Source organism: Cydia amplana, chromosome 7, assembly GCF_948474715.1.
Source record: "Cydia amplana chromosome 7, ilCydAmpl1.1, whole genome shotgun sequence".
NCBI lineage: Eukaryota > Metazoa > Arthropoda > Insecta > Lepidoptera > Tortricidae > Cydia > Cydia amplana.
Window position 1 is genome coordinate 12,322,642 of NC_086075.1, and position 27,720 is coordinate 12,350,361.

General features: G+C 39.3%; 1 protein-coding gene across 1 annotated transcript; it reads left to right on the top strand.

Moving 5' to 3' along the window:
* Positions 1–735: 735 nt before the first annotated feature.
* LOC134649652 (protein timeless homolog) lies at positions 736–27,415 on the top strand. The gene is made up of 22 exons (XM_063504491.1): positions 736–1,100; positions 1,188–1,371; positions 1,716–1,850; positions 2,412–2,668; positions 3,235–3,432; positions 4,032–4,214; positions 4,664–4,951; positions 5,466–5,584; positions 7,615–7,771; positions 9,780–9,860; positions 12,226–12,335; positions 12,813–12,857; positions 12,938–13,004; positions 13,584–13,782; positions 14,349–14,497; positions 14,883–14,977; positions 15,225–15,434; positions 18,155–18,331; positions 18,761–18,955; positions 19,261–19,457; positions 19,762–20,212; positions 27,277–27,415. The coding sequence occupies exons 1-22, from the start codon at positions 847–849 to the stop codon at positions 27,363–27,365; spliced, it is 3,840 nt and encodes a 1,279-aa protein (XP_063360561.1). The 5' UTR covers positions 736–846; the 3' UTR covers positions 27,366–27,415.
* The last annotated feature ends 305 nt before the right edge of the window (positions 27,416–27,720 follow it).

The window sequence follows — 27,720 nt, forward strand, 5'->3', positions numbered from 1 at the left end:
TTTTCTATGGGACGTTATCCCATCGCGCCTACATTTTTTAAATTTGCCGCTTTGACCTTGGTGGATGACGGTGTGTTATGACGCCGTGGTACTTTCCACATGTCGCCACCGTAAAGACGGCCGTCTTTTGCTGCCGCTATATGACGGCCGTCATATGACGGCACCGTTTTCGGAGGAATCCAAAGCTTAAGTCAATAGAACAATCTATATAAATATTTATAATATATATCTTTTTTAACAACATCAAAAAAGAGGATTTGAGAATTTCGCCTTACCATCGTTTTCTGGGCTACAACAGCGAAAATTGAAGTTCGTTAAAAAGTAGGTCAAAAAGGAGCCGAAAACACCTCGCGTGATTTGTGCACAAATCGCGTAGCCTTTTTCTAATGCTAAAATAAAACGAACTATAGAGTATGTGCGGAAACCTAAACTTGCGTAAATCGTGCGTAAATCGGAACATAATTCAAGAAGAGCTCCAATTCACGCATAGTATGTTCGGTGTAATCATAACTATTTCAATAACTGCAGCAATAGATTTGTATTAAGTATTTATTTAAATTTTTTATTGATTAATTTAATAATATTTAACAGCCGAAATTATTTAGTTTTTGCCAAAAAAAAAACCGTTTGTTCTGGTGGCATTTCGCACGGAGTCACTTCATTTCGCGGGCTTTTAGATGTCATGTCAATCTGTCAGTGTCAAGCTCTGATATTGTCATTTGTATTGAAAATAATGCGGAAACAAATTCTTTAAAAGTGCTTTAAATGTTATTACTGTCGAGTGTAGACACCAATAATGCGTAGTTAGCTTTGTTTCTAGTTACGGCTAAGCATATACAAAGCAAAATGAGTTCACTACTCTCTGCAGAACTTTCTGCAACATGCAATGCACTGGGCACGTTCGACAAGAGGACCGGGAAGTACTTGATAGACGACTACACTCTTAATACGGTTAAAGACTTAATAAGATACTTACGTCGTGATGGCGAGGACCACGAAATTCGCAGACATTTCGGCCAAACAAAAGTGTTGCAGACTGATCTAATACCTATGTTGATTGACCACTGGGAAAATACAGAACTGTTTGACGTAACTCTCAGGTATTTCGATCTGTATTACTATTTATAAAGTTGAAATTTACTAAGATTTTATTTATGAAGTTTAATATTTCTATAATTTTATTGTAGACTTCTGGTTAACCTAACAAACCCAGCGTTATTGCTGTATAGAGAGGAAGTGCCAACTGAGCGAACTGCCAGACACAATTATCTGCTGATACTACTCCATCTGCAGAACTATAAAGAAGAAGCATTCACTAAAGTTGAGACTTGGAATGTTTTTGCAAAGAAGTTGACTAAGATCCTGGAAATTGTAAGTAGTTTTGTTTACTTATTCACTTCAGTAAATAAGACAATTTTTGCCATTTACATATTGTATTAAATACCCTTATTTGAGCGAGAAAAAAGAAAGTTCTTTTTAGTGTAAACTGACAGCATTTTAAAGTAAAATTCATATGGACACTTTCAGTGCCAAGCGCCCAGTTTCAGTTCCAATACAAAATGAACCCACGTAGCGGGTTCTTGGCAGTGATTGTGTTAAACAGGGGCATGCCTACATATTTCAGTTGACTCTAACTCATTTTAGGTATAAGATTAACTACTTTTGTTTTTCTTTATCCATTTGTTGGCTATGTTGGTTGTTTCTTATATGTTTAGGACTGGAGTGAACGAGATGAAGACACGGGCTTGATCATTGAGAGAATCCTAATCCTCATCAGGAATGTGCTCCATGTGCCCTCGGACTTGGACAAGGAACGGCGGCCGGAGAATGATGCCAGTGTGCACGATCAAGTAAGAGCGACCGTTGTCTTAATGACTTCCACGAACTTGTCTGTGTCATCACTAGGGTTTGCTTTATGGATCCTACTTGTATGGAACAATCTGGATCCAATAGATTTTTCTGGATAATTATATTTTGTGCATTTTTGGGGATGTACCTATATCTAACTAGATTGCAAATGTTAGTCATTATCAAAAGCTGCATCTTGTATCATGTTACTTTAAATAATAGAGAACAAAAAAAAATATTTACATGTCATTTTGCTTAAAACTACATTTAGCTTAGTGTTGTTTAACATGTTTATCACATTTACTCAACTAACTAGATGTGTATTTGACTCAACAAATTGTGACAATCCATATTAAAGGGAATCTTATGGCAGTCACCGCGTACGCCACTATTGGCGTCGTGCCAGTGTCAATACTAATGCGACGTAAGCGCCAACCGCCATGTCTTATGTGCCATGTTTTAGTGACATGTCTATCATATTTGTGTGTACTTTCCTTATGTAAACTTACTATAAAGCACGCACATTGCATCTTTCACTTCAACATATATATTTCATGTTTTAGGTCCTATGGGCATTAAATCAATCAGGCATACTAGACATAATCCTGTACATGTCATCAGAAAATGAAAAGCAATATTTCATGCATATCCTAGAGATCATATCCCACTTGCTGCGGGAACAGAATCCCACCAGTTTGGCTGATGCTGCGCTGCAGCGGAGTGCGGATGAGAAACTGAGGGATGAACAAGAGTTGCTCACTATAAGGATGTCGGAGAATAAGCAGCGGCTTAATAAAGTTAAGCAGTTTTCGACATCAAGGTTTGTATGAAAGCCAATTTTTGTATAATTTTACAGTATAATTTTAAAAAGTACAATTTGATTTTTGTCATTTATAAGCTACTAGCTTTTGCCCGCGGCTTTGCACGCCCCCTTTAGGGGATGAATTTTGAAAAATCCTTTCTTAGTGGACCCCTAGACCTTATAAGGAACCTACTTGCCAAATTTGGACTTTCTAGTCCCGGCGGTTTGGGCTGTGCGTTGATTTAAGTCAGTCAGTCAGGTCTTTCACGTTTATATATATAGATAAAATAGACAAATGAATACACAAAATGTGGCAACAATTGCCAACCAAAGTGTCTACAAAGTGGCTATAAGATCCTGTGCATTATGTGGTAAAATTTGGTAATCAAGTGTTAATGTCTGACTATTTTGCCACAAAACCACACCACGAAACTTTTACCACAAAACGAAAATGATTATACAGCGTCATCTAGTTCAAGTGTTAAATTTGCAGTTACAATACTTTGTTCAATTATACACATAATTATTTAATATTGTTTTATATATGATATTAACTTAATTAGGAGTCAACTTCCTTTTTTTAGGCATTCCCGTTTTGGCGGTACTTACGTTGTCCAAAACATGAAATCTATATCTGAAAATGAAATCATCTGTCTGAAGCCATTGAACAAGATTTCTAATCTAGACTTTAGCGGGGGTAAAAAGTCTAATTTAGTCAAGCCAAAGAATCGCAGGCCCGTTGAAAGTGGGACTATGGAAAGAAGATCAGCTTTTGCAATCAGGTAAGACCAATATTTAACACGAATTTTCCTAAAATGTCGTTTATTTCTGTTTTATTAGAAGCCCTTTCATGCATGGTAATTAGTAACTGCATTAGGGGCATTAGGGTATATTGTATAACGTGTGTATTGTACAACGTTTTACAGTACATATGGCTCTTTAAATTTTCGATATTGGCACGAATTGTGCTGACTGCTGGTTACCGCACTGGGGTGGTAAAATAGCACCATATGTACTGTAAGAAACAATATAGGTAGGACATGATAGATATATTTGCCGCAATCTGAATTCCTTGCCGGCGTCTATATTTCCGATCTCATATAACCCGGCAACCTTCAAGTCAAGTGTGAACAGGCACCTTCTGGGCAGGCTCGCTCCATCGTAAGCCAGGTCTTCGCCTCGGCTAGTCTGTGGCCATGAGTAAGCCCATTTATAATATTAAAAAAAAAATCTGGTAAGACTCAATTCTGAGCGTTAGGCCGGTCTTCCAGAGCCACTAGTACGTATTAATTATTATTTAAAAAAAAATTATTTAAATAGGTACTACCTAACTAATTTGAAATATTATTTGCTGTCGTATAATCGTAAGTAATGATTACAGGCTATTTTTAAAGGAATTCTGCATAGAATTCCTAAACAGTGCATACAACCCTCTAATGCACTACGTAAAGGATGTACTGGTGAGATCCAAGGCCCAGCAGAATGACGAATCGTACTACTTCTGGGCCGTCAAGTTCTTCATGGAGTTTAACAGGGGACATGATTTTCAAGTTGGCTTGGTCAGGTGAGGATATACAGTTCATTACCCCTTAACCACTAAAGGGGCCCACTGATTAACAGTCCGCCGGACGATATTGGCCTGTCAGTTGTTCGGAGCTGTCAACTTTTTGTTCTAACCTACAGGCCGATATCGTCCGGCGGACTTAATCAGTGGGCCCCTTTACGTACTGGACCCTATTACTAAGACTCCACTGTCCATCTGTCATCTGTCACCAGGCTGTATCTCGTTAACCGTGATAGCAGACAGTTGAAATTTTCACAGATGATGTATTTCTGTTGCCGCTATAACAACAAATACTAAAATCAGAATAAAATAGATATTTAAGTGGAGCTCCCATACGACAAACATGGTTTTTATTGTCGTTTTTTGCGTAATGGCACGGAACCCTTCGTGCGCGAGTCCTACTCGCACTTGGCCGGTTTCTAAAGACTTCTATATTTGTTTGTTTTTAGCGAAACTATGTCAGTTCCAATGTTCCACTACGTGCAACAGCAAATGGAGAAATACTATGACATGATCAAAGTAGAAAAAAAGAAATTCGCCGTATGGGTGCGACGTCTACACCTAGCCCTCCGGGCTTATAAAGAACTTCTTAACACATTGCTGGCAATGGATAAAAGTACGGATCCTAGTGTCAAAGAGTCCGCTAAAGTACTGAAGAGTAACATTTTCTACGTTTTAGAATATAGGGAGTTTATTTTAACGACGTGTTTAAGTTACGACGAAAATAAAATGCCAAGGTATTTATATTCAAAAGTGTTTTAGTTGAATGTTATTACTTCGCAATTGTATTCCTTTCATTCCTTGTGTCCTTTTATTCGCAGAAATAAAAGCATCGTTTGATGTATTTTTAATTTAAATCAATGCAATATTGGAGCAGTTTATATTATAAATGAACGAATGAGGATATAAAGGTCAACATAATGTAATTGGTGGGGCGGGTTATGAAAAGCATGGTTTTTCAGATTAAAACTTCTATATATAGTTGGTCAAACCAATTTGTCAGTATATTAGAACAAAAAAAACTATACTCACCCTTTTCTTTTGGGTGCTAGTACTAGTGTAAGACAAAGATAATATGATTCTCTCTGTCTATGTTTGAAATGACACAGTTCTTTGACAAGCTACGTGTATAATTTACATAGAATACCAGAACCCTAAAAACTAAGTACAAACATTTTTTTTTAGATAAAATACCGATAATAATTTTTAGATAAACTGTTTGAACGTCTGCTAATTAAATATCATTTTCAGATCCTATCTCGTAGATCTAGTAGAAACGGTTCATTTATTTTTGAAAATGCTGGAACATTACGTCAAGAAAACGGGATTAGTCGTGCAGAAAAAAGTGAAGAGGAAAGCGAAATCCAAAAGTAAGTGTTTCAATGTACCTAATTTGCTTGGTATTGTTATAAGCATGTTCCGATAACAACATAGGTATACGCAAAAAAATACATACTTTAAGTGTACCTATAATAAACGTGGGGCAACCTACAGAAGCTTTATGATATCGCGCGATTTGGTCAATAATTAAAATGTGCTGTTTTTTTTTATGGTTAATCCTGAATTAAAAAAAATGCCCAATTGAGGATTGGCTTCGTCAGAACCATATCTGTAAAATTAATTGAATTGCCGTACTTGAAATGCTCGAAATAGAATTCTTTAACAGCAAGGAATTCCCGGGATAACGTCAAAATCGTAACTCAGTTCTATCGGTAGAAAATAGTTCCAAAAAACTTTTGATGACTATGAACGTTTTCCGTTTAAATCCAAGCCGGTATCGCAGAATTTTGTCACAAACATGTTACGTCATATTAAGCTAGTTTTATCGGCTTCGAAAATGATATTCCATTGAACCTGGATAACATGAGGGATTTACTAGAATTGTTATTTAAACGTCTGCTATGGAAACTTCAATATTCGAAATAAATATAACTAAAATTAGATGGATATGTTCGCTGCAGACGGGTAAATCTCGATAGCTCAGTTGACTGAGCGGCGACCTGGTTTTTCGTAGAAGCAGTGGATTTTTCCATGTTTCGTTTATTTCATACTTTGTGGCATTGTATTCGAATTACAAGTATAGCGAACGTAATAGGTACAGTCACCTGCAATAATATGTTACACAACGAAGGCCGCAAAAATATCTGACACGATTTTATTTGTACAGCCATAATACCGTGTCACATATTTTTGCGGTCTTCGAACAGTAACATATTATTGCAGGTGACTACTCGCCACATGGGACACAGCGCTATACAGAATTAGTAACTGTTCTGCTGTTATTTGGAGTAGTCTTCCGTAAAAGAGCTACATACCTGGTGTGTTGGAGCCGTATTCATTGATTGTAATAACAGGTTATGAGATTTGATCTGGATTTGTTAAACGTCACTTTTGACACTAACTTATCACATCCATAAAAAATCCGGATCAAATTCATAACCTGTTATGTATTACACTTAGAACACGCATCGCTATGAACAAAAATCGATGATTTGATATCGTAATTTAAACCTGTAGCGTTTTGTAAAATGGGTAAGTAATCATAAAATTCATATATGCGGCAATTTATGAACTAGGAAACTTTGAACAAAATTACCACCCTGCTATTTTTATTTTAACGAAAATTTCGTTTGAGGCGCGTTTTAATCCAATTTTGCATGCGCAACGTTATTTTTCGTGAAAAATAGATACAGGTTACATGCGCTCCGAAACTCGAGCTCAAAAACTGTAGCTTTTTTCCTCAGGCGTCTGTAGCGCATGAAGTATTTTCAAAGCTTTTGAGATGTTTGAGATACGTTTTTATTACCAGACGGTTATTTAGTTTGCGGTCATGAAACTATCATTTACAAGTTAAATTGAATCTAGAAATTGATGATTTAACCTCCTAAGGCTCACCATACAAGAATACATTTAACTGATTTGCAAGACCGATGTGATCCCATAAGTGTACCGCGAACAAAGTTTGTGCGGTACACTAAAAATTGACAATTTGACGTAAATATAGGAAATATGGTTGAATTTATTTTGTTAAGTCGAACGAAACAAAAGAAATGCAACTCTGTTTAATTTAATTATTTTTATTACATCGAATAATAGTTTATAAGCAGGAACGTGGGCCTTAGTAGGATAATACTTTTCCATCAGTGTTCGATAAAGTTTATGAAACTTTTCACATGAGTTAGTCATATGATGATGAACTCTATAATAAAACAAGGCAACCGAATCATTTTGTAATTTGGCGATCCTTCCTCCTCCTTCCTTCCTTTCCTTCCTTTCCTTCCTTCCTTCCTTCCTTCCTTCCTTCCTTCCTTCCTCCTTCCTTCCTCCTTCCTTCCTTCCTTCCTCCTTTCCTCCAAGTCCAAGTCCTTAAAGATTTCTAAAAGTATGATCGACTTGACAGAAAAGAAGCGTGCGGTAGAAAAGTCACAGCCGAGCCGAGTAGAAATACCGGAGTGGGAAGAGTTGCGTGCGCAGCTAGCTGTTGTGCTCGGCGCCGGCGTCGACGAGTGCCCGCCGCCGTTTGACGCCGCCTCCGATCAAACCGTCGACCAGCAGAAGTAAGTAATATTACAATGTGTGTAGCTGGTCAACCAAATCTTGTCAGTAAAAAAAGGCGCGCAATCCAAATTTCCTATGGGACGATATCCCTTCGCGCCTACATTTTTCAAATTTGCCGCCTTTTTCTACTGTCAAGATCTGGTTATATGAGGTGACAGCGACTTGCAGAAGCAATGTTACACTATATGTGAAGACTTGGGAACGCAACGTGCGTAGTTAAGGTCGGTTTATATCTACATACTTACATTGAGCCTGCCAGAGGGTCTACGGCGAACATCGAAGTTTTAAGGCATAATTAGAGTGACAGAGATAGTTGCTCGAAATTGGTTTACTTCGATTTTCGCGGTTGCAGCTCAGAGACGTGCCGTGGCAGACAATAATATTCTTCTATATCTCGTCTATTAACGTGTTTATATCTATAGTTACACAGTCGTACAGACGCCGACAGACTCACTGTATAGAGAATACATATTATTTTGTCTGGCACGCTTAGGGTTTGCACGACTGATCTGAAATGTATGGGAAGATCCGCGGATCCGGATCCAGATCCGGATAATTTCATACATTTCGGATCCGGATTGCAAACCCTAGGCACGCTCAAAGTCTGTAGGTTTACACCGCCCTTTAGCCGTCGTGCGCGCCGCCGCGCCGTTTGACGCCGCCTCCAATCAAACCGTCGACCAGCAGAAGTACGTACTGTTATATAACTGATGGCCTTTACCATCCAACAGCATCTATAAAGAAAAAAATATATTTTAATGATATATTTACGTCATGATAACCAATCAAAAATAATTGTGAAAGTCAACAAACCTACAATAAACTTATTGTACATATAATATGCGAAAGATTTAAAGATTATGTTCCAAGTATGTATTTATAACCACATTTCATTCAATAAATTCTGATAAAAGTAAAATTAAAACAAAATTATTACTTTGCTTATCTGCGAAACAATAACGTGCTGGTGAATCAGTGCTAACCCGTTGTACCTACTTGCGTATTTTTACAAACACTTTAATTAATACAATTACTAAAAGTGCCAAAATAGCGATTTCATTTTGTAAATACTACGTGATGAGATTTTTCCGATACCTGTCCCTTTATTTTGAACGACCACATATTGCGATTCCAAGATTTAATCGTCCCAATGTTATGTATTGGCCGCTGATGTGTGGTAGCACTATATATTTTCGGCTTTTAAAATTAATGTAATTAAAATAAATGCTTTTTCGCGATTTCGGAGTTGGTCCCATAGTAAAAGTTGCTGAGTATGAACTAAATTAACAACCTGTATATTATATAGCAAATGTGGATCCTGTTTTTTACTGGACAATGTCATCCAGTTTTTAGTGGCCAAACCGAATAACGGTTCGAATCGAACGGATCGGTTTTTTTGCCGGATACTGCAATCAGGATGCCCGTGTGAACGTTCCTATAGAAACATGTAAACTACTAAACGGGATCATACAGAAAACCGTACCTGCAAAAAACGGGATGATGTCGTGGGAAAGGTCTCTTACTGGATGTGGTGCGGGCAGGGGAGGTGGACTACCGCAAAAAAAAAAACAAGATCCAAACCAGTGTGCGTGAACACACGAATACTGATTACAGGACTCAGTAAAAGCCCACTCTCGCTGAAAGGATTAAGGGTCCTTTTAAAGCTCTCATTTTAAAACTACATTCTGAAATCAAATGAAATTTGACGTGAACATTCAAGATTCAAGTAACATAATATATATATATATATATATATATATATATATATATATATATTATTTCTAGTAGGTTTCGTTGCCACAAATATTAATACAAAGAAATTAGAGCGTAGAAGTTTTACATATAAACATTTCCTACATTTCCTCTTAAGCTTGTATTAAGGTGACTATATTTCTTCTCTGTTCTCTTTGTTTAAAAAACAAGTTTAAAAATTTGATGTGAAACACGCTCGCTCACTAACCCAGATTCGCAATATGTCCAATGATAACCACTTCTGTTTGTCTGCAGGGAATCGTGTATGAAGAACATTCAAAGGCTCATGCGGGAATACAAATTCGAGGACGCTGTTGGGATGCTGCGCGCCGCGAGGTACGTCATTACTCTATTCACTTCTTAATTATCGTGTGCATGGTTCAAATAACAAATAACATACCGCAACAGCCGTATCAACAATATACAAACCTTGTTACATTTGTAAAGTATCTAGTAACAGCAAAATAAATGTGCATTCATTTGAACCGTGTATGAAGATTATTTTGTTGAAACTGTAAAATACTAGTTACCGTGGTATATGTAGATACTCTGAATCACCATATCATTTTAATAATGCATAATAAAATAACCCTGTTCCCTAGAAATGGATGGTACATATCTTCACCTCGTTATCGATAATTAAAAATATTTTAACATGAGTGAGTGATACTAGTTGCAAAGTCCTACGTCATTAACGGGAGGCCAATTCGAACTTGTATTCCGATATCAAAGTGATGCCATTTCGTTCTCATTCGTCCGTGCATCTCGCTTGCGGTAGTACAAGTACATGTATGGACAAGTACGAGCGAAACGCATGCAGGAATGATAACTAAACGACTTCATTTAGATATCATTTTAATGTCAACGTGTACTTTCGAATTGGCCTCCTGAAATGGCACTCATCATGCCTGTTAAATACTGATGTAGGAACGTTTTATTTTAAACAACATACCAACATGTCCAGGCTTGTGAAAGTTACGTTAATTAACGATGAGTTCGTTAAATGCAAGTCATTTTTACATGTTACATAACATTGCTTGCTTACTGCTTCGTTTAAAATTGATATATCCACTGTAGTCGAATTTATCTGAAACTTGATGTGGATATTTATATTTACTCCAAAATTTATTATTATTCTCTTTATTTATTTCACATCTTAAGTCAGGTTATTTTATAATATGGATATAAAAATAAAATACAAAAACACTTACAAAAACAACACAAAATACTTATAAATATATTATAATAAAACCTAACCTAGGGTGCCGCCAGCAGCGGGGCAAGGCCCAAGCTGCCGGTGGTCAGGGCCGCAGAGAGAGGAACCGGCGGACTATCCGCGCCGTGTCCAAGATCACCGCCTTCTGCATCTGGCCCTTGATCCAACCACCTAGCGAGAGTTATTATTATTTGTATCTCCTTTTTTGGGATCACGGGCCTATAAATCCCGGTCTTTTGATAGGCTTGCGTGGGGATATAGATCCAACACGTAGAGGCCCCTTGGAGAGCTTTGATGTCATGTAGAACGCCTGCTGGAACCCGTTCATAGGTGCAACATATTAGGAGCCTGTAATGTCCCACTGCTGGGCAAAGGCCTACCCCCACTTTTTCCAGTCTTCCCGATCCTGTGCAGTCTCTGGCCATTCCTTTACTCCAAATTGCATCGTTAAAATGATCAAGACAACTGAGATAAATAATTGCTGAAATATAGTTGGTCAAACCAATTTGTCAGTAAATAAGAACAAAAAAACTATATTCATCCTTTTCTTTTGGGTGCTAGTACTAGTGTAAGACAAAGATAGTATGATTCTCTCTGTCTATGTTTGAAATGAAACAGTCCTTAGACAAACTATATCTTTTGTACATGAACATTCCTGAGAGACGAATGATTTGACTGATACTTACAATACAATTTGCAGTAAAATATGATATATGCAGAAGTTGATGATAAACAGTCAGATTTCTGGCAAGAGTCACTCGTGACTGGAGCATAGGTAGAGAGAATCATACTGTATTTTTCTTATACTTCTATTATTCCCAAAAAATGGACGAATCCATTTTTTTATTCTACAGGCACTGACAAAATCAGTTTGCCGAACTATTTGATAAAAAAAAAATTTTGTTTATTTCAGACTTTTACATCCATAGTGTTAGTCTACTTACATCGAAAACTTAGAAACTAGATGTTAGTACCTACATATAAATACATAATTAAAAACAAAAACAGAAAAAGGTGTCACCCAATATACATTTTATACCCTTCCCGTCACAATACTGACCCAATACTTTAACATTGGACAGTCAAGGCGTCCAGCTACCATCCTCAGGATGTTGTTATTAGGGTCTCCCCATACTTATCGACGCGGATTCGGCGAAAGCCGATAGTAAACAGCATAAACAGGTAAGGTTCGGTTCGGCTCCATTCGGCCGTCGACGGCCGACGCGTCGGCGTCTTTTTCGCTCTTATTGCGTGGACATAAAGTTTCATTTCTATTGGCATTGCCGATTCCGAGTCGATAAGTTTGGGGAGACCCTTACTGTCTCGCACTCGTCTCAGCAAAGAGGCTACCCTCTTGCGTCTGATGGCATGGAAGCCGTCCGTGTGCGCCTCGGCAAACATGCCTGACGCACTGCAGTGGCGAGGCAGCTTTAACAACATCCTGAAGATTTAAAACTGAGTTATAAAATTAACTTTACTGAACAGAGAAGTGTGGCCGGAGGAAGGAATATTCGGCGCGAGCGACATTCCGCAAGAACAGGAGCTAGAAATGCTGGAGACCATTTACGGGACCGATTTAGGAGTAGAAGTACCAGGTTAGTTATCTTCATAGATGTGCTATACTCGTGCGTCCGAGAGGGACAAAACATAATGCGACACTATGATTGGTCGAATTTATTTGTATCCCACTATAATCCATACTAAATTTCCGGTGGGCAATTTTAAAAAACGTGAAACTGTGACAAGGACAAACAATAATAGCGCTTTCGCTGCTACTCCTACTGAAAAATACATAAGACCATTCCGTTCGGTCATTTCCCCCCACCCCTCATGCCTGATCCAGTTATACTAGATTTATGGTTCTCTTGAGTTTCCCAGGAGCCTAGCCAAGTGACAGTTGTTTCTAGAAAACGCAAATGGAAACTTCAAAAACTCGCGGGACGAATCGTTCGCATCTTTCTTCCTGTTACATTTTAACCGTCGATTGGCGTTTGTCGTGCGTAATGTATTTATTTTTAGACAGCTTCACGTGTTTAGACTTATTTACTGAATTATTAAAATTACATTTTCAGAGGTTATAGAGGAAAATAACGAAGAAAATACGGAGGACGAGGAAGGTAAAACAACCCTTCTATAATTAGGTAAGTAATTTCAGACAATTTTAATGAAATTTAATCATTAAATATTTTCTTTGTAGACGAAGAGGAAGAGCGCAGTGCAGCGATAGTCGAATCAGACTTTGATTTCAATGATTTTGTTCAGAGGTATGTTTACTACGTAAGTTAGGTACATGATTCTTTAAGTTTCCGTATATACCCTTTAAAGTGCAGGAACAAACTTTTTGGTTACACTTTTCTAAGAAACTGAAGTTTTATACCTTACTTACCAAAAGCGAGGTAAGTGTTTCGCGTCTAAATTCGGCTGCCAAACTCGACGACTAGTGTCTCAAAATATCTAACATTAATTATAGGCACACCAATATACCTGATTAGACTTGATGTGTCATTATTTGCATGACTGGCGCTTATGATTTTCAGTATGAGTACCTACCTACACTACATCGCAACTCTTGAAATCTGAATTACACTACCTAGTTTTTAGTAGCCAAAACATTTTTTTACAAAATGTTTCAAGCTAGAATATGATTTAAAAATAAGTTAAAACTAGTTCTAACGCGTTTCACCTAATTTCGCGGCGTTCTGCCAGAGTTGAAATTGAAAGATACGTGGGACGACGAGCGAAGCGAGGATAAGCGTGTTAGGGTAAGCAGTGACCAAGAATCGACGTTTTGTGGTGTATGTTCGGTGCATTGTATGAACACATATTATGTATTTCTTCACCAGATTCTGCAGCCCGAAAGTAGTAAGCGCTTGTGCGTCCCTTCTAGACGGTTTCGAGAAGAACCTACCGCACACTAACCATTGCATCACGAAAATGCTGCACAGAATAACGTGGGACTGCAAGCGACCGGCTATGATGTTCCAAGCGTCTCTGTTTCTGGTCTTTCAGAAGATACTCAACAACCCTATGCCTCAATTTAAGGTTTGTACTGGTGCCTCGGGGTTGCGCCCCGGTATAAAACCGATCAAGCGTGAGTCGATATATAAAGAAACATTGTTACGCGCTGGTGACCCGCAAACAGAACGCCATCCGCGTCAGAAAAAAGGTGTGATAAGATTGATACGGTATTACGTGAACTTAACTGTCAAACTCGTAGTGTAGAAATTGAATGTTTAGTACATTTGTGTGAGATATACTAAAAACTGTTCTTATCTTATTATACCTACATATTATGCTTTTTATATCTATACATAATTAAATTTTACTCATTATATTAACAGCTCCTGCTGTTGTCATATATTTAACAGGAAAATAAGCCGATGTCAGATTTATCCTTGGTTAGAATTAATCCAAGCCACCTTAATTAAACATTTAGGTCGAAATTAATTCCTGCCACGTGTAACGCCTACAACCGAGTAATTGAGAAATATTGGTGAAGGCTTATTTAAATACAACTTGTTCGAAAAAAATGTAACATAAGTTTTAACTTTCTGAGAAACGAAGCCAAATAAATGATTAAAACATTCATTTCGTATCCTTTTATTCAGGAGTTGGAAAAGTTCGCTATATTTATACTGAGGAAATTTACTGAAGTCGCGCAGAAAAATCCTAAAGTTTTTATTGAGCTACTTTTCTGGACTAATTCTAAGGATGCCATCGATATAGAGTGCGGGTACGATCTCTACTCCGATCAAAAGTAAGTATTCACCTTTTAAATGCTTCTGTGTTCATTATATATATTTGTGATATTTTTAAGTGTTTGTTGAGTTTAGTGTCGGTTGTTAATGAGTAAGGCGATACCATAAGAATAAATAGCAATATGAAATCGCTCTTAACGACAACTAAATATGTACAATAATTTATCTAAAGTCATCTTCTTTACAAAGCATGTTACTTAGTACAAAATATTGGGCCAGTCCGGAACACTTGTCTCGGTGGAATTGTTGAACTATCTTTCAAAATATCAACATTGCTAATAAAAGCGTAATGCAGTTATTAATAATTCATTGCCTCATTTAATACTCATACCATCTAACATTATATTGAAATATACTTTAGAATATATATATTTTATGTGACAGGGATAGAGTGGGTAAGGGTACCTGGAGCGAGGAACAGGAAGAGGAATTACGGAACCTGTACATGGAGAACCAGTCTAACCCACAAACTGATCATGGTTCGTCAATTCATATCATAATACACCCCTACACGTGGAAAAAGGGGGGCCACCTTATCATACCCCGGTCAAAATGAAGTATGTTCCTCTTACCCCACCTTTAATTATATGAAAATGTGTGTGTAATTTACTGATTGATACAATGTACAATTGATTTGACAATTTGTAATTATATTTTTTTTATTGTGTAAGTTTTACGATTTATAATATTAATACATATTAGTAACTTTGATAACACATTGAACAGACGTCATCGACTGGATCCTTGAGAACCTAATCGACCAGACCCGAACGCGGCGCAGCGTCATCAAGAAACTAAAAGAGCTCGGCCTCATATTCCGCGCTCCCACCAAACGGAGCAACAAGGTGCGGCAGCGGGAGCAAGTGCCTAAGGAGTTCAGTGAGGAGGAGGACGACATGCTTAGGCAGCTTTGGGAAGAGTTTGGCGAATCTACTGGTAAGTTTTTATAACCATTTCAGTTCAATTACATTCACAATAGCGTCATAAGGAACTAAAAAAGGAGCTCGGCCTCATATTCCGCGCTCCCACCAAACGAAGCAACAAGGTGCGGCAGCGGGAGCAAGTGCCTAAGGAGTTCAGTGAGGAGGAGGACGACATGCTTAGGCAGCTTTGGGAAGAGTTTGGCGAATCTACTGGTAAGTTTTTATAACCATTTCAGTTAAAAGACGTTCACAATAGCGTCATAGGGAACTAAAAGAGCTCGGCCTCATTCCGCGCTCCCACCAAACGAAGCAACAAGGTGCGGCAGCGGGAGAGAGTGCCAAAGGAGTTCAGTGAGGAGGAGGACGACATGCTTAGGCAGCTTTGGGAAGAGTTTGGCGATTCTACTGGTAAGTTTTTATAACCATTTCAGTTAAAAGACGTTCACAATATCGTCATAAGGAACTAAAAGAGCTCGGCCTCATATTCCGCGCCCCCACCAAACGAAGCAACAAGGTGCGGCAGCGGGAGCAAGTGCCTAAGGAGTTCAGTGAGGAGGAGGACGACATGCTTAGGCAGCTTTGGGAAGAGTTTGGCGAATCTACTGGTAAGTTTTTATAACCTTACGTTATAAACCCGCTAAACACTATCAAAAACAGTGTAACAGTCAGCAGCAGAAGTAGCAAACAGGGTGAAGTATTCAAATAGACTCGGCCGCATAAAGATTTTTGCTGTTGGCTGTACCAAAGCGTGTAAATTTTACCTTTGTTGGTTAACCTGTTTAAACTTAATAGTCAACGCAAAACCTCGCAAAGTTATTTTTAAGTTACGTCCAAGATTTGGTCAAGGAACCGCAGACGTACAGTCAGCAGCAGAAGTTGCTAAGCGGGCGAGGTGTTCAAAATTACCTTGACACGCTCTTATTCTCTTAACAATAAAGTCGCGTCAAGATCATTTTGACACCTGGCCCGCTTAGCAACTTCTGCTGCTGACTGTAGCAGTTTGATTGTGGAGCTCCCAGCAAATGTTTTGTGCAAAGTTTAGATCCGTGTAAATTACCAAAGGATTCGTCGCTTTGTCATGACAGATGCCGGTTCCAATCCGATATTCTAATAATTCTATTTATATGTTGTGCTTACGTACAACGACCCGTTCTAGTTTGATCTATTTCAGGTCTCAATTATTGATTCCAAGAATTACGGGTATACGGGGTTTACCCAACCAGCATGAAGAATGTATTAAATATTATCACTACATAGTATAAAACAAAGTCGCTTTCCGCTGTCTGTCTGTCCCTATGTATGCTTAGATTCTTAAAACTACGCAACGGATTTTGTTGCGGTTTTTTAAAATAGAGTAATTCAAGAGGAAGGTTTATGTATAATTTGTTAACCCGTGCGAAGCCGGGGCGGGTCGCTAGTGTAGGTATATAAGCAACAGTAGCACCGGTTCAAAAATGTTTTCAGTCACGCGTCACGCCGGAACTAACATCTTTCTTGCTCTCCGTGAGCTGAAGGAGAATTTCTTAATTATCTGAAAATTAGACACGACGGTAACTCTTCGCCGCTGGTATGTAAATAGGTACTTAAATACATTAGGTACCTACTACATACATCTTACATACGCTTAATCACATTGGGTTTATGCGTTACAAGAACAATATTACCTTCTACAGCAAAAGTCATCCATAGGACCGTGTTGCATATGTGCATCATGCACCTTGAATGACAATTTTATCTCGAATTGCAAAACTAATGTTGACATCACCACATTTTATTAAACTTATGCATAGCCAGTAAGTAGCTTTCAATAATGTCGTCATACCGTTTAATCATAATTCAATGACATAATTAAATTAACATCATTATGAATGATACTCGTACAGCCCCTGATTTCAAAATAAACCGCAGCCGTGCCTTTCCACTCGGGCGAGTCCGACGACCCCACATTGGAAAACCCTCGGTAATTTCTACTTGCCAATTCTTCATTATTTGAATAATTTATTTGTTTTAATATTAAATTTAGGTATATTATTTAAACTCTTTAAATTAATTGCTAAGTGAACTTTGAAAGTAGGTGTCTTCGTATTTATTTTCTGAGGCGAAATAATGCTACACGACACACGTGCTGCGCCGTAACCCGTAGCAATGGTAGTCCGTAGACCGGTCATTACTAAACTACGAGGTAGTTGGTCCGCGCTGTCCGCGGACCACTGGTGTCCCCTTGGCATAATAGTGGCCCGCGAATTTATAAACAAGAAAACCCTTTTTTGACCATATTCGACATACGAGTAGGTATTCCAAACTGAAATTCTTTCTAAACAAACCTGTCATTTTTTTAGAGTGGTCCTTATCACTGATGGGTTTAAAATCACATAGATAAAGTGTAATTCACAAACAACTTACATCGGTGTTCCCGTACTAATGTAATATGGCGAGACTGACCGTTGCGTCCAACTTTGCCACATTTACTCATATACAAAATTAAATAAAATTACAAAAATTTAGCGGTTAACATTGTAGAATAGTACTAGGGGGTTTTTACAAGAAAAAAAAAATGATACCAACACAATAAACTGATAACGTTAACTCCAGCTATTGCAAAGAATTCTATTCAGTGGGGCTACCGCGAAAAGCCTTTACTCCAATGAAGGCGTAATTAGAGTGGCAGAGAAAAATGCCCGCAATTTGCGAACTTTGATTTTCGCGGTTACAGCCCTGGTTCCTCCGTTACAGATCCAATGTTGTTAATAATGGGCCGCATGCCGCGCAAGCGACCGAAGCGAAGCTTCGTGGAGAGGATGTTGGACCTGGGTGTTATACAGGACAAGAAACAGTGTCGGAGGAAGAGACAGAAGGGAATGAAGAGCAACGGTGAAATGAAAGGCGACAGCGATAATGATAAGTCTAGTGGTGAGTAGTAAATTACTATACTATATATACTTGGTATTGTATTTAATAATAGGTTTCGATGTAGCGCAAAGGGTACAAGCGAAGATTCGTCGAAAGGCTGCTAGAACTCGGTATTATACAGGACAAGAAACAGTGCCGAAAAAGAGACAGAAGGGAATGAAGAGCAACGGTGAAGTTAAAGGCAGCAAACAGCGTTACCTAATGATAAGTCTAGTGGTGAGTAGTTAGTGCTTAGAGTTACAGGCTCTAACCGTCAAGACACGGCGGTAAGAATGAAATAGATGGCTTTACCTTCATTTTAGTATTTTTGAATTCGTTTTTATAACCTAAGAAACGATATACCCTACATTGCACTCCCAGAAATCATTTCTTAGTTTTTTTTTATTCAATTATTTGTTTTATAGGCTCACCTTTTTATTTCAATCATAGATTCGTCTTCCTCCGAATCGTCGGCGCACTCCGACTCTGACGACGATGGTTCGCGACCGTCATCTCCTGTTACGATGAAACCTGCCAAAAATACCGCGAAAGCCAAGGAGGTTCCCAAAAAGAAACCGGTGAAGAAACAGATCCAGCTCAGCGCCAACGAGATTGCCAAGTTACTGGTCAGCGCTGTCGACGATGGTAATTTTTAAAAATATAAAACTTTTTTTGAGGTGGTAACCTCTTTAGCGGCGGTGTGCACTTTTTGTGATGGGGAAAAAATGTTAAACTCGCGAGAGCGTAAGATGTAAGACGGACATGTGACCTGATCGAAAAACTGTTACAATGTCATTAAGTTTTCACTTCTGCCGGCACTCCCGGAGTGCAACCCGTTGTTTTTTTTTTTTCAATTTTTCATGTAGTGGCATAATGTTGGTAATTTTGAATTTGATATTTTGTAATTCCATACAGTGTCCTTTTAAACTGCTTTTTTCTCACATATCAAGGTCTCTCGGAGCCACTAAAGTGGGTAGCCGAAAGTTTAGAAGAAGTGGCACTTGACCAAGAGGCGGAAGGGTTCGACCCGACTGCCGAAGGCGTGCCACTACTGCCCCTGTCCGGTGATTGTGTGGATGCCATGGAGAATGAGTTGTTCAAGAAGATTTTGATGGGAATCGGGATCATGCCGCCGAGTGATGAACAAGTAGGTTTTCTGTCTTGGGAAATAAACATAATTTTGGATGAGTATACCGATACATGTTTTTGTTACTGAAGCAATTTATTATTGCTTTTTAACAAGCTAGTAAATGAGTTTATTTATTTAAAATTTGATCTAAAGTTTTAACTAACTAACCCAATGATTAGTAAGTGTAGTGCAAAAGTACGTTTTGCTTCTTTCTGTTCGTTAGGGCATCTTTGGTGGTCTTTGGCTGCTAGAAAAACTACTGTTTTTTATTGCATTCTATTTTAACATAGTACCATTCCTCATGCTTCGGTTTATTTCTTAGGAAGCATATTGGAGGATACCTAGCAGTTTACATTTCGAAACGATTAGAAAGAGGCGCGAAATTATAATCAAGGCTGTAAATAAAGAGCTAATAATAGATCCCACAGTAGACGAAACTCCTATCGAAAACGTTCCCAAAGTCCCAAATGACAATACGAACGCGGAATCTAGTGATGATGACGATCTATTCGCCAATTTGAGAAAGATGAGAGAAAGTAATATTGAAAACGTAAAAAGCGCTTCAAGTGCCGAAGTCAAGAGGAGTCAGAAACGAAGTCGGAGCGTGGAATCAAACGAATCTAACAGCAGATGGAAACTGCCGAGGATTGAGGAAGAGGCAGTGAATGGTGGGGATGAGGGTGAGGACCTTCTGTCGTTTGCTAAGAAGACATTGCAGACTGAACTGCCGGATACGGAGGACTTTTTAAGTGGTTTGCCTAATGCAGATTCAGGTAAGATTTATTTTTAAAATTTTAGCCCTTACCAGTTTATAAACTGCCTTGATCTTGAACGTGTCAACATTACTGTTCAACTTTCGTATGAATATCGGTTTTGGGGACATCTCTATTAGCTTTTGACATCCGGTAGGGTTAGCCACTACACTAACCATTTCCGGCAGCCATTAACTTTCTAATTGGACGACTGAACATACGTTGCTCCAAGTTAAAATTGTGAAAAAACTATTGTAAAGCCAACTTTCGGTCAGATTCTGTATTTTCGGAGTAATTTAGAGAAGTGCCAATTGCATAGTGCGCGTGGATAAGTGGCAGGCCTTGCAGGGAGGTATTCCAGGTTAAGGTACGGTAAGCCGAGCTCGCACGTTGTCCGCCACCTTGGAATCCTCGGGAAGCGAGCCTAAACCAGCGCGAACCTTCACCATCATTAACGTAAAGGTATGTGATTGTGCACTATTCTAAGTTGTTATTTCTCGTGAATTCGATATACAGAAATATTTGATAGCAGATAAATTTTTCGTCTTTAATGTAAATTCATACAGTCCACTTAATATTATTTCCATTTCGATTTCTCGATTAAACATTGTTCCTTCGGCCGGATTCATTGAAAAGTTACCTATTTTTACATTAAAATATCATATTTGTCGTGTCGTAATATTTTTGTAATAAACTTGTGGGTAAACTTTATTTTTCTCAGTTCGGTTAATGGCTGACAGGAAGTGGCTTTAGTAGTAGAAAATAGTAGAATTTTAGTTGGCAACATTGTAACAGATCATTCCGAACATCCATTCGGTCGTATCGTAGTCTCGTGCATGTGGCAACAATTCGGATAACTGTCACTGTCACTTGTGTCAACTGTCAAAGTACGCGACAATAACATTGTTTTTGCTTTTCGTTTCGTTTTTTCGTTGTATTTTCGATAAAAACAGTGGTTATTGCGTGAAAAATGGTTTCGGACAGTGACGCAAACAATAGAGATGTGGACATGGATATGGTCGAGCGGAGTTACGCGGTCATGCGGATAGAATTGTTGTATGACTCTGTAAATCTAGAAGGTTATTGTGAAAGTGATTTAAATCCTATAATTAATGATTTTCATCGCGCTCAAAAGGCAATTATGCTTAAAACGAAAGACATGGATGCGGAGTTTTCGGTTACTGTCGATTTCGAACAAAAATTAAAGTCAGTTTTGACCAGGTTACGGAAACTGGTTCCTGCCATAAAAACATGTTATGAAAATGATCATAAACTATTCAAAAGTGAAAACAATTCGGCCAAGTTACCTAAAATTGTTATTAAACCGTTTGACGGTCAATTACATAATTGGTTGTCATTTAAAGAATTGTTTGATTCATTAATTCATAAACGAAACATTTCGAATATTGAAAAGCTCCATTACCTGCTGACATCATGTCAAGGTAAGGCATTAGATTTAATTAAGAACTACCCAATTTCGGACGAAAGTTACATTGACGCTTACAATGCGCTGCATGATTATTATGACAGGAAACGACAGATAGCTTTTGGTTATTATGAAAAAATGTTGCATTGCGATCAGGTCAAATCTAAATCTGCAGTTGAATTAGAAAAATTAAATCGTATATTTAAAGAAACGTTACAAGTATTAGACAGATTTGGTTTACCGGACAAAAACTTTATGCTCTTTCATTTATTATGGGGAAAATTAGATAAGTCAACACGGGAGGCTTTCCTACTTGAGTTCAACTCAAACGAGATCCCTCAATTTGAAAATTTGCAAGAATTTGTCGAGAAACAGATCCGTGCCTTGGAGGTGGCGGACGCTAGGGCTGTGTCAAGTGGTAATAAAAGTAAAAATAAATCTTCACTTCTTGTGCCCTCAGCAACTGTGTTAAATTGTCCAGTATGCGCGGTTGCTGGCCATGAGCTGGGAAAATGTCCCAGTTTTCTAGAATTAAAGCCAACTGATAGATTTTCCAAGGTGAAAGAGAATAAACTGTGTATTGTGTGCCTTAAGCCATCCCATAGTATGAAGCATTGTAAGTCAACTGTTCGCTGTGATAAATGTAGTTATCGTCACAACCCATTACTTCACTTTGAAAAGGTTGATGAAGGTGGTCAAGGTTCAAAGCCTACATCGCAGTTGACAACATTATCGGTGTATACTCATGATACTCAAGTAGTCTTTTCTACTGCCCTTGCTCGTGTTAGGGATTGCACGGGACAGTTGGTGCCCGTTCGGATTCTTTTTGATTGTGCTTCGGCTTGTAACTTCATAACCAAGAGTTGTGCAGACCGCCTTGGGTTATCGATAGCTAAGTGTAACCGATCTGTCAATGGTATTGAAAGCATATCAACAGCCCCACTTGGGTCTGTTGTGTGTGAAGTATTGCCTTCAAAAGGAAACAATAAATTTTCGTTCGAGGCCTTTGTGTTATCAAATATTTGTTTGGATATGCCGCATGTTGAACTGGATACTTCGACGTGGACTCACCTAAAGGATCTGGACCTAGCCGATCCTCAATTTGGTCAGCCAGGACCTATAGATATTTTGATGAATGTGGGTCTGATGGTCTCAGCACTTCAACCTGGATTAGTGAAAGGTGAGGCGGGTCAACCCGCAGGGGTCAACTCTGTCTTTGGTTGGCTGGTGATGGGTGATTGTTATGATTGTCATGCACAATCCTTCACAAGTTGTCGGAAGGATTGTTTTTTCGTGTCGAATGCTTCACAATCAAATTTGTCGTTGTCGTTGGATGATTCTCTAAAAAGGTTCTGGGAGTTGGAAAATATTAGTAGTCCTAGTAAACCTGTTTTGTCGAAAGAGGATCAACTATGTGAAGATACCTTCCTTGCAAAATCTTGTCGCACGAGTGAAGGCCGATTCGAGGTACCCTTGTCGTTTGTCGATCCTACGAATAAGCCCACATTTTCGCATACTCGTGAAATTGCAATGCGAAGACTTTTCTCGTTAGAACGCAAGCTAGCTACGCATGCGGATTTTCGTAAAGCTTATGCTTCATTTATGGAGGAGTATGAGACCAGCGGTCACATGGAGCAAGTAGAGCCACCTCCCTCTAGTGTCGGGAAATTTAATTACATACCACATCATGCTGTTTTGCGGCCAGAATCTGTCACGACACCTCTAAGGGCCGTTTTTGACGGAAGCTGTCGTGACAGCAATGGAATTTCGCTCAATGATACACTCTTGGCAGGGCCTAAGTTGCAAACTAACATTTTTGATGTCCTAACTAGATTTCGGTGGCATAAAATAGTTTTCACGGGTGACATCAAAGCTATGTATCGTCAAATACTCGTGTCGCAAGAGGACGCAGATTATCAGCGGATTCTTTGGCGTCCTTCGACTGATGGCCCAATAAAGGATTATAGGCTGCGGACAGTAACCTACGGTGTAAAATCGGCTCCATATCAAGCTCTGCGAACTATAGCGCAGCTAGCTGAAGATACTGCTGCCTCCTACCCGGAAGGGTCGCGAGTGCTTGGTAGAGACATCTATGTCGACGATGTTGTTACAGGCGCCGACTCCATTGAACAGGCTTTAAAAATTAGATCAGACCTCTCTGAAATTTTGTCGTCGGGTGGGTTTCATTTGAGAAAATGGACCTCCAATCATAAAGAATTTATCGCTGATCTTCCATCCTCTGAATTATACTCGAGTGATTTTAAACATTTCGATGAACTCTCGGATTTATCGCTTAAAATATTAGGATTGTCTTGGCGTCCACAAACAGACTCGTTCCAATTTGAGGTTGCATCACCACGTGATGAAAGATGTACTAAACGTATAATTCTGTCAAACATAGCGCGAGTCTATGACCCGTTAGGATTTTTATGTCCTGTCACGTTCCATGCTAAATATTTAATACAGGTTTTGTGGTCATCTGGGGTTCAATGGGATGACGATGTGCCAGAAGCAATTGCCTCAGAATGGATGAAATTTAAAGATCAACTTTCGTCATTAAAATCAGTTGTCATTCCTCGTCGTATCATTCATTCGTTTTTATCGTTGCAATTGCATGGATTTTGTGATGCCTCGGAGCGTGGTTACGCTGCTGTCGTTTTCTGTCGTATCATCACCACAGAGGGCTCTACATTTGTTGAGTTCTGCTGTGCAAAATCTAAAGTCGCGCCTTTGCGTAAATTATCTATTCCTCGATTGGAACTGCAGGCTGCCGTGTTGCTGGCAGACCTGATGCAGTCCGTCCAAGAGGCATTAAAACCTCTACATGTTTTCCAGGAGATATTCGCATGGTCAGATTCCAGCGTAACTTTGGCTTGGATCCAGTCGTGTCCATCGCGCTGGAAGACTTTCGTTGCTAATCGAGTAAGCCATATCCAAGATATTGTTGCTCCTGATCGCTGGCGTCACGTCAGTACACACCACAACCCCGCTGATGTAGGATCTAGGGGATTACTGCCCGGAGATTTGGTAGAGTGTGATATTTGGTGGAAGGGCCCGTCTTGGCTATGGAAGGAGGAAAAGGATTGGCCTTGCTCGTCCTTGGATACTCCAAACAACGATAGTGTCGTTGAAGAACAACGTATTTGTAGTTTAGTCGTTACAAGCGACCCTACTTTAACTGACGAAGTCCTAAACAGGTTCTCCTCGCTTTTCACTCTAAAGCGTGTGTTAGCTTACTGTTTCCGGTTTTTACGGTCGTCTAAGGACGAGAAGGTCGTCGGGTCTCTACAGTCCTCTGAGACGACTGCAGCTCTCATGTTTTTAGTAAAACATGTGCAGCTCACTTCGTTCAGTATAGAGATCAATCACTTGAGGGAGGGTCGTTTGAACTCATTGCCAAAATGTTTGCGCAAGCTTTCATTATTTATTGACAGTGCGGGTATTGTCAGGGTGGGCGGTCGCTTGGCAAATGCTCCTATCAAATTTTCGATTAAACATCCTATATTATTGCCCCGCTCCCACCGTCTAACAGTTTTAATAATTGACGAATATCATAAAAGATTTTTACATCCAGGTGCCCAAACTTTACAAAATTTGATTACGCAATCATTTTGGATTTTGTCGCCAAAGCGGGCGATTCAGGCAGTAATTGGAGGTTGCGTGAAATGCTTTCGCGCTAATCCTTCTCCGGCATCTGCGCCGCTTATGGGAAATTTGCCTTCGTATCGTGTCTCGCAAATAAAACCTTTTTTGAGTGTCGCCATCGATTATGGAGGACCTTTCGATATCGCCTTCGGGCGTGGCCGCGGTGCAAGGACTTACAAGGGCTACATCTGTGTCTTTGTCTGCACGAGTACCAAGGCTATTCATATAGAGCTTGCTTCAGAGCTGTCGACAGAAGCTTTTCTCTGTGTTCTCAAACGATTTGTCGCTCGTCGTGGTCGGTGCAGTAACATCGTTTCGGATCAGGGTCGAAATTTTGTCGGAGCAAGTAATTACCTTGGTTCACTCATGAAAAGTGCCGCTGATGCACAAGAAATTAAATTTTCATTCAACCCACCAGGTAGTCCGCATTTCAACGGTCTTGCTGAAGCTGGGATTCGCTCAGTCAAAACTCACCTCGCTAGAGTTGTCGGTAATCAGAGATTGACCTTTGAGGAATTTTATACAATTCTGACACAGGTTGAATCTTTGCTGAATTCTCGGCCATTGACACCTCTTAGCTCGGATCCGAGTGATCTCTCGGCCCTAACCCCAGGTCATTTTTTGACCCTGGAACCCTTGTCGATTGTTCCCGAGGAAAATTTTGTTGACCAAAAAATAAGTGTTTGCCATCGTTGGAAAATGATACAAAAAATGCATCAAGATTTCTGGCGTAGATGGCACGCTGAGTACGTCCATACTTTGCAACAAAGAACGAAGTGGAATAAGGTAACCACTAATATTGTCGTCGGTTCCTTGGTTCTTTTGATCAATGAACAGACAAGTCCTCTAAAATGGCCTCTTGGGCGCATCGTTGCTCTACACCCTGGAGTTGACGGTGTGTGTAGAGTGGTCACAGTCCAGACAGCCACTGGTCAGTACAGGAGACCAGTCGTAAAGCTGTGTCCTTTACCACTTTCAAATTAATCTTACATGTACTTGTATTACCACTTAGCATAGTATTTTAGCATTAAGCTTTCTGTCGCATTCCAACGTTATTGATAGTGTAAATATTCCATATTTAGGTGAGCGGGATGTTCAACTTTCGTATGAATATCGGTTTTGGGGACATCTCTATTAGCTTTTGACATCCGGTAGGGTTAGCCACTACACTAACCATTTCCGGCAGCCATTAACTTTCTAATTGGACGACTGAACATACGTTGCTCCAAGTTAAAATTGTGAAAAAACTATTGTAAAGCCAACTTTCGGTCAGATTCTGTATTTTCGGAGTAATTTAGAGAAGTGCCAATTGCATTGTGCGCGTGGATAAGTGGCAGGCCTTGCAGGGAGGTATTCCAGGTTAAGGTACGGTAAGCCGAGCTCGCACGTTGTCCGCCACCTTGGAATCCTCGGGAAGCGAGCCTAAACCAGCGCGAACCTTCACCATCATTAACGTAAAGGTATGTGATTGTGCACTATTCTAAGTTGTTATTTCTCGTGAATTCGATATACAGAAATATTTGATAGCAGATAAATTTTTCGTCTTTAATGTAAATTCATACAGTCCACTTAATATTATTTCCATTTCGATTTCTCGATTAAACAATTACATTAAGGAGGTTCCTCGCTTCATTCGTATAAAAACAGCCTAACCTAGCTTTCAGATAACTTTTGTACAATAGATGTCAAGAATGACAACATGCAACATGGATGCCAAAATTATGGGCTGATGTTGTATCAGCAAGAATTTAACGTACCTACCTAAAGTGTCATTCAATAGAACTTGCTAACTATGTAAACAAAAGTTACTAGTAAATTGATATTCAGTGTCAATTTTATTATGGCGGTTTATTTACATAGTTAGCAAGTTCTATTGAATGACACTTTATGCTTGCGTCTTTACCCATATGGACTATGTGGTCTATGTGGGTAACGAGGTCTGAGTCTGTAATCTCTGTCTGGCAAGACTTATTTAGAAAGGAAATCGTCTAATCAATTCATTGTCTTCTTGCAGATGACAGCGAAGATGAAGAACAAATAGTGTTGCCGATCAACCGCGACAAGAAGAGGCGCAGAGTCATTATTGACGACGATTCGGACTAATCCACCTAACACAGCACCGGCCGGTAATATACCACCTCCGTCCTTACATGTATCGTCATTTTAAAGGACTATGCGTCAAAATTGTCCCAAAACCAACACAGTTGACAGTTAGGTCATTAGATAGGTATTTCTCTGTACTTAATTTCGTTCTATGGGTACCAAGCGGAATTGCATTGCAGAACTGAGATATTGGTATTTTAGTCAAAATGTCGTCACCCTTGTTACCTAGGCAATAGACTCCACCGCCGGGCGAGCGCGGCAAATCATTTGGTGTGCTCGCCCGGCGGTGCGCGAACCCTGCAGTAATGAATTTACTTACTTGGACTCTATTGCCTAGGTAATAAGGGTGACGACG

Coding starts and splice junctions, on each gene's coding strand:
- LOC134649652 (XM_063504491.1), top strand. CDS start 847: ATGAGTTCACTACTCTCTGCAGAACTTTCTGCAACATGCAATGCACTG. Junction 9,861..12,225: donor GGGATGCTGCGCGCCGCGAG/GTACGTCATTAC, acceptor TTTACTGAACAG/AGAAGTGTGGCCGGAGGAAG. Junction 15,435..18,154: donor AGAGTTTGGCGAATCTACTG/GTAAGTTTTTAT, acceptor CCTCCGTTACAG/ATCCAATGTTGTTAATAATG.